The sequence below is a fragment of the Esox lucius genome, unplaced genomic scaffold (genome assembly GCF_011004845.1).
Source record: "Esox lucius isolate fEsoLuc1 unplaced genomic scaffold, fEsoLuc1.pri scaffold_58_arrow_ctg1, whole genome shotgun sequence".
In the NCBI taxonomy this organism is placed as follows: Eukaryota; Metazoa; Chordata; class Actinopteri; order Esociformes; family Esocidae; genus Esox; species Esox lucius.
The window spans coordinates 51467-59714 of NW_022995036.1; the positions used below are offsets into that span (position 1 = coordinate 51467).

The window sequence follows — 8248 nt, forward strand, 5'->3', positions numbered from 1 at the left end:
ATATTCAAATGTTAACTTGTGACAAAATTATCCAATGACGAGATGCTATACCGACACTGATCCAATATATATCACCGTGGTGTAGTGGTTAAAGATCCGCCCACTTATGTTGGAGAACCAGGTTTGAATCCAGTGAGGCCGACAACATTCATCACTTTGCATTGCAGGCTGGCTGAACTAGGCTTGCTTGGTTCCTTTTCTGCTTTAGATTCAACTATAAAATCCCCATTACGGGTGCATAAACACCTGATACCTAAGAATTGACTGTATGGCGAGCCTCGCTTTAACAAGGCTGGATGGTGGCTAGATGCATGCAATACACTTTTATTGTCAGTTGGTTTTACATAGAGAGCGGTGTATAGCAGGAAATTAATTTTGTTACAGAAACATTCTAAGCTGAAGGTGATCCAGTCAACAAGGCTATTCGTGATGAAAATAATCTAGTTGTGTTCTGGTGTCATGCCAGATAATAAAGATATCATCAATGTAATGTTCTTAATGTTTGTTTTATAAAGTGATCGCATTCTCAATCTTAGACAGGATGGACATCTTGAATTTCTGCTGCAATTAACAGATCGTCTTGGGACTGTGTTGATCTGAATAGTTATTGTAACACCAGCTCCTGATATTACAATAAATACTGCACATGTTGATGAACATCACAAGAGGTCCTCTCACCATCCATAACGATTTGACTCTCTATTTCTGTACTGTTTCTATACTGTTTTCCCTTACTGTTGTTTGTCTTCCCCATTCTGCTCAACTCCCATCTGTACCTTCACTAGAGACCTCTGTTCTGACCAGCCTGATTGTCCTGAGGATTACCTCTTTGCCTGCCGATTCCAGTACCTAGCCTGGCCTGATTGACCACCTGTTACTGAAACCAGCCTGATTGACCACCCTTTACTGAACCTAGCCTGACTGACCACCTGACTAAACGAGATTTGTATGCTACAATAGATTGTCAAGTCAATCATCTCCTTTATGCTTAAAATGGGCATTCTGGGAAACAAACATGAATAAATAAGAAGCCCCCAATGACAGGTTCTTCTTCAATGTGGTTGTCAGAAACATGGAACTGCAATGGATATTTCTCAATACACACAGGACAACATGTTTAATTATTTTGTGCAGATTGTGTGCACCTAAAACTTGTTGGATGTGAGACAAGCAGAATCACAATAATAACTTTTGCAAATTACATTTATAAAAGAACAGTCAACCAGTCAAGCCTGATTTCTCTATTAAATTCATCTTACAATTTTGCAATGCATTTGATATTATTTTAAAGGCAAAATTCAGATCAATACTGAACTTTAAAATCAACCCCATCTCACTATGGCTGTAAGTGATCTTGGATACACATTTTTGCTAAATGGCATGTTGTTTATTGTTTGTGTACTGTCTTAATTTATTCTGATTGTATAGTAGATAATTATTGTTAATAAATGACTTTTTCACAAATCCAGTTAAGTACAGTGGTACATGAAAAATCATTCCATTTCTTTACAGGATCACTATACCAACTATTAATCTCTGCACAGTCCTCCTCTCCATTTTTACCATCACCATTATTAGGCTCTCTGTCACCCCAGTACCTATAATGAGAACAGCACAGAGAACCAGAGAGTCAGAAACTGGTAGAGAACAAATTCATAAATCCAAATTGCTGATATTTTTTAAAGTTAAAGAGACAGCAGAGACGTTTATCTACCTCACAATCGAATGTGGACATGGGGCTAAGTAGACTACGTAAATCCATGGCACCCCGATATCGTGTGATATGTTACGTTATGCTAGATTACATTAGAATGAGCTACCAAACGTGTAGTACATTACGAATTGGCTAAAACATTACATATCTTACGAATGTCATTACAGTGTGTTACGAATGCTATTAAAACATAATATGAAACGAACATCAAACAAACATATCATAATTTACAAATGCTGCGAATTTGCACTAAATGAATTAGCCTCATCTCAAAGCAAGTTCCTGTCTGGAGCATGGGGTGCAATATCAGAGTGCAATATCTTACACTGTAGTCAGAGTTGTGTTGTCCACCCATTTCCAGGTCCCCTCAGTCTCACGGTCAGTCAGACCGATCCAAGAACGTATGTTTAATGTAATTAGGAATTTCTATCAGAGAAAGATTATGATGTTGACAATGGCATCAAAATAACCATATAAATCCCTAAATCCCTTATGGATCTCCCTCTCACCTGTTCCTCTTGGTTGTTTATGATGACTAGCTGTGCCCCTCTCTTCAGACAGTCCTGGTTGGCATATTCCCAGTTATTTTTCTCCGTTGAGACGTAATAGGAGCGGTTACCAAACACTTTCCATCCATTTGGACATTTCACTAATTAAATTACACATATAATATGTTTATTCAGTTTTCAGTTTCAGTTTTGCAAGTCAATATGAATGCCATTTTGATGAGATTTTGTTAAAAGGAAAACCAGTTCAATTCACTTACCCAATAATCTCTGGAAGATGTCTCTGTCTCTCTGTAGCTGGTCTCTCTCTTTTGTCAGGTTGTTGTTACTAGTCTGTAGCTGGTCTCTCTCTTCACTCAGGGTTTTGCACCTAGTCTGTAGCTGGTCTCTCTCTTTTGTCAGGTTGTTGTAACTAGAATGTAGCTGGTCTCTCTCTTTTGTCAGGTTGTTGTAACTAGTCTGTTGCTGGTCTCTCTCTTCAATCAGGATTTTGTATCTAGTCTGTAGCTGTTCTCTCTCTTTTGTCAGGTTGTTGTAACTTGTCTGTTGCTGGTCTCCTTCTTCAATCAGGTTGTTGTATCTAGTCTGTAGCTGGTCTCTCTCTTCACTCAGGGTTTTGCATCTAGTCTGTAGCTGGTCTCTCTCTTTTGTCAGGTTGTTGTAACTAGAATGTAGCTGGTCTCTCTCTTTTGTCAGGTTGTTGTAACTTGTCTGTTGCTGGTCTCTCTCTTCAATCAGGATTTTGTATCTAGTCTGTAGCTGTTCTCTCTCTTTTGTCAGGTTGTTGTAACTTGTCTGTTGCTGGTCTCCTTCTTCAATCAGGTTGTTGTATCTAGTCTGTAGCTGGTCTTTCTCTTCACTCAGGGTTTTGTATCTAGTCTGTAGCTGGTCGCTCTCTTTTGTCAGGTAGTTGTAACTAGTCTGTAGCTGGTCTCTCTCTTCAGTCAGGTTCTTGTTACTGGTCTGTAGTTTGTCTCTTTTTATGAAGTATTGACAGCCAATTACGCCATCTGTAATATTCAAGTTACAGTGGATATAAAAAGTCTACACAGCCCTTAAAATGCTAGATTTTTGTGATGTAAAATAATGAGACAAAGATAAACCATGTCAGAACCTTTTCCACTTTGAATGTGACATAATGTGAACAATTCAATTGAAAAACAAACTGAAATCTTCGAGATGGAGAAATTTTTAAAAAACCTGGTTGCATACGTGTGCACTCCCCCTTATAACTGGGGATGTGTTCAGAATTAACCAATCACATACAAACTCATGTTAAATAGAAGTCATTACACACCTGCCAACATTTAAAGTGACTCTTAATTAATCACAAATAAAGTTCAGCTGTTCTAGTAGGATTTTCCTGACATTTTCTTAGTTGCATCTCAGAGCAAAAGCCATGGTCCGCAAAGAGCTTCCAAAGCATCAGAGGGATCTCATTGTTGAAAGATATCACTCAGGAGAAGGGTACAAAGAATTTCCAAAGCATTAGATATACCATGGAACACATTCAAGACAGTCATCATCAAATGGAGAAAATATGGCACAACAGAGACATTACCAAGTATTGGACGTCCGTCCAAAATTGATGAAAAGACGAGAAGAAAACAGGTCAGGGAGGCTTCCAAGAGGCCTATAGCAACATTAAAGGAACTGCAGGTATTTCTCGCAAGTACTGGCTGTGTGCTACATGTGACAACAATCTCCTGTATTCTTCATATAAATGGGCTATGGGGTAGGGTGGCTAGACGGAAGTCTTTTCTTAAAGAAAGAAAAACATCCAAGCCCAGCTGATGTTTACGAAAACAAAATGTGTTATGTTCTAAAAAAAAACCAAGGTTGAACCTTTTGGCCTTGATTACAAAAGGTATGTTTGGCGCCAAAACAACACTGTACATTACCCAAAGAACACCACTCCCACAGTGAAGCATGGTTGTGGCAGCATCATGCTTTGTGCCTGTTTTTCTTCAGCTGGAACCAGGGTCTTAGTCAGGGTGGAGGGAATTATGAACAGTTCCAAACACCAGGCAATTTTGGCTAAAAATTTTCAGATGTCCGTTAGAAAGCTGAAGGTGAAGAGGAAGTTCACCTTTCACCATGACATTGACCCAAAGCACACATCCAAGTCCACAAAACATGGCTTCACCAGAAGAAGTTTAGGAATGGCCCAGCCAGAGCCCAGACCTGAATCCAATTGAAATTCTGTGGGGTGATCTGAAGAGGGCTGTGCACAGGAGATGTCCTCGCAATCTGACAGATTTGGAGCGCTTTTGCAAAAAAGAGTGGGCAAATATTGCCACGTCAAGGTGTCCCATGCTAATAGACTCCTACCCAAAAAGACTGAGTGCTGAAATAAAATCAAAAGGTGCAAGTATTAGTTTAAGGGAGTTTACACTTATGCAACCAGGATATTATGAGTTTTTGAAAAAAATAAATTTCCCTCAAAGATTTCAGTTTGTTTTTAAATGGAATTGTTAACGTTATAGGTCACATTAATGTTTGAAAAAGTTCTGACATAAGTTCTGACTTTGTCTCATTCTTTCACATTCCAAGCACCTCGCATTTTAACAGGGGTGTGTAGACTTTTTATATCCACTGTATATTAAGGGCTGGTCCATGGATTCTATCGTTTTGTCTACACATAGTATATCAACATTATTTCCTCTGCTAATTTGCTGATGTCCAATTTGGGATTATGATACAGGGGTTGTTGAGATTTTACTCTTTCGTCTAAGCACTTGTTTTTGATATTATGATAATGAACAATGTTTATTAAATGTGTGTAGTACGGCAGTCTGAACTTGAACTGCCGTAGTAATGACTCAATCGAGTGAGTTGGCAAAAAAAAGCAAAATGTTAAGAGTTCTTGCATCGAAAAAGAAAATTCAGTAACTCTCAAAAGTATTCACCCCTCTGAAATGGCCACATTTTATTTTGTTAGAACATTAATTCAAAATGGATTTCATTAGTAGTTTTTGTCAGTGATGCGCACAAAAAGACAATGTCAGAGTGAATAACTAATTCTACAAATCTTTCTCAATTAATTACAAAACAGAAAATAATTGATTGCATTGCCCTTATGGTCAATATTTGGTAGAGGCACCTTTGACTGCAATTACAGCCATGAGTCTATTTGTATAATTCTCTAACAGCTTTTTACATCGGACACATCAATTTTGCCTATTCTTGGGTCAAGGTCCATCTAGTCAAATGGGACCTTTTGACTTGTTCCATTCCATTGAAATATTCCATTATTTTACTGAGATTTCATTTTCTTAAAAAATTGTCAGTTCAGCTTTAAGTGAGAGTGAATTTAACTTACAGTAGACAGACAGTCCTATGATCTCAGCCAGAAGCAGAACACACAGCAGTCCCAGACACACTGCAGCAACTCCAGAAGGTTTTTTCCACCACTTTGAATATGCTGAATCTGAACATCAAATAAACATTTTGAAATACAGTAATTAAAAGCATGAAATGGTGCACTCAATTGCTAATAAGATAAGTCATAAGCCTGCTAAATGTCCAAATTGTAATGAAATCTTAAAGAATAAATATGTTTTATTTACATTTTTATTTTATGAATAAGGGTGTGTGTGCATGCTATATGTTTCTACCTGTATGTGTTCGTTTGTGTGTTTTATGTGCATGCAATATTACCTGAATGTTGAATGACGTCTCCACCTGGTTTGGTCTTGTCAGCTCCTTCATTGCCATATAATGGGCAATCAATATTTGTGCTAGTTACATTCCCTTCAAATTCGTAGATTCCTTCTGACATCTTAGAACAAGTTTCCTTTACCACACTTGTGCTTTGTGATGGCAATTCCATCGATCGACACTCTTAAAGGAGTAAGAACAGAGACAAAATTATCTTGGCACAATTTAATACTTTTTTCAATTATTTGCAAATAAGAGAGACGCGTCAAACGCTTACAAACATAATCATTCGAGGAGTCTCTAAAGTAGATACATGAACAATCCGTATTTATTACAGTTAAAAGGGGTGTGTTAAATTGTTGCCCATTATGACACATAGGTTATAGGCTAAATGTGGGCTGTCCCCCCACCTTATCCTTCCTGCCAATGTTTTCTGTTGCGTTTATCAAACTGACCTTTCTTCCCTCCAAGGACAACATTTCCAAGGAACAAAAGGACTGGCACCTTTGTTTCTCTAGGCAGGAGAACATGGCCTAAATACCTAATGTTTCTCTGATATTATACAGACGTGTGTCACAATCAAAGTAAAGATCTTTATACCAGCCAATTGAAAGACAGACATTTCTCAAATGTACCTTAGTTCAAAATGTCCATAACAACTTCCTCATCTGTTCTCCTTTGAGTGACTTGCTGGTTGGAATGTGACATGAACTCACAATAGAGGTCTGTCTGTGTTGATGGAGACTTCCTGATATATATTTTTTTTATGAAGAACCTACCATTAAAATGCATTTGTGCATCGCAATGAAAGGTGCTGCATATTGTTATGCAGAAAGACTGTCTTAACAAAGGTTTTCATTGAAATCAAACTGTGTAAGCTACAGCTGCTATATAGCATATGAACTGATGGAGTCCATGACTTTCACTTGCTTTGTGAAAATGGATTTAATCACAAGCCATGACTGTCCTCTGAAATATGTTCCAAAAATGTATGAAATGGGAAACCTATAGGAAAAACTATTTAACTCTTCAATAGTTTGATAAATGTTTTCATTTATCAAAGAAATCTTTATGGTTAATTCTTTGTTCACCCTGAATATTTGCTTATGGGCTTTCCCTCAATTAAGTAATATAAAATGTTTCGGATATATTGAATTTGGGATTTTCATTAGTTGTCAGTTATAATCATCACAATTACAATAAATAAACACTTGAAATATATCAGTCTATGTGTAATGAATGAACATAATATACACTCACCTAAAGAATTATTAGGAACATTTGATCAATTTCTCATTATTGCAATTATCTAATCAACCAATCACATGGCAGTTGATTCAATGCATTTAGGGGTGTGTTACTGGTCAAGACAATCTCCTGAACTCCAAACTGAATGTCAGAATGGGAAAGAGAGGTGATTTAAGCAATTTTGAGCGTGGCATGGTTGTTGGTGCCAGACGGGCAGGTCTGAGTTACTGGGATTTTCACAATCATTTCTAGGGTTTACATAGAATGGTGTGAAAAGGGAAAAACATCCAGTATGCGGCAGTCCTGTGGGCGAAAATCCCTTGTTGATGCTAGAGGTCAGAGGAGAATGGACTGACTGATTCAAGCTGATAGAAGAGCAACTTTGACTGAAATAACCACTTGTTACAACCGAGGTATGCAGCAAAGCATTTGTGAAGCCACAACACGCACCACCTTGAGGCGGATGGGCTACAACAGCAGAAGACCCCACCGGGTACCACTCATCTCCACTACAAATAGGAAAAAGAGGCTACAATTTGCATGAGCTCACCTAAACTGGACAGTTGAAGACTGGAAAAATGTTGCCTGGTCTGATGAGTCTCAATTTCTGTTGAGACATTCAGATGGTAGAGTCAGAATTTGGCATAAACAGAATGAGAACATGGATCCATCATGCCTTGTTACCACTGTGCAGGCTGATGGTGGTGGTGTAATGGTGTGGGTGATGTTTTCTTGGCACACTTTAGGCCCCTTAGTGCCTATTGGGCATCGTTTAAATGCCACGGCCTACCTGAGCATTGTTTCTGACCACTATGTACCCATCCTCTGATGGCTACTTCCAGCAGGATAATGCACCATGTCACAAAGCTCGAATCATTTCAAATTGGTTTCTTGAACATGACAGTGAGTTCACTGTACTGAAATGGCCCCCACAGTCACCAGATCTCAACCCAATAGAGCATATTTGGGATGTGGTGGAACGGGAGCTTTGTGTCCTGGATGTGCATCCCACCAATCTCCATCAACTGCAAGATGCTATCCTATCAATATGGGCCAACATTTCTAAAGAATGCTTTCAGCACCTTGTTGAATCAATGCCACGTAGAATCAATGCAGTTCT

At 38.4% G+C, this 8248-nt stretch overlaps 1 protein-coding gene and 1 long non-coding RNA gene across 2 annotated transcripts; both read right to left on the bottom strand.

The window, feature by feature from the left end:
* Positions 1–2062: 2062 nt before the first annotated feature.
* On the bottom strand, positions 2063–2522 carry LOC117594226. The gene is made up of 3 exons (XR_004575591.1): positions 2481–2522; positions 2224–2363; positions 2063–2140 (listed from the first exon to the last, which is right to left on the bottom strand). It is a non-coding gene; the product is annotated as an uncharacterized LOC117594226 (long non-coding RNA).
* A 73-nt stretch (positions 2523–2595) lies between these two features.
* LOC114830632 (golgin subfamily A member 6-like protein 7) lies at positions 2596–6084 on the bottom strand (the record flags this gene model as incomplete). The annotated part of the gene is made up of 3 exons (XM_034291311.1): positions 5881–6084; positions 5543–5650; positions 2596–3230 (listed from the first exon to the last, which is right to left on the bottom strand). Coding segments are annotated over exons 1-3 (915 nt in total), but the record flags the coding sequence as incomplete, so codon positions are not given.
* Between the last annotated feature and the right edge of the window lie 2164 nt (positions 6085–8248).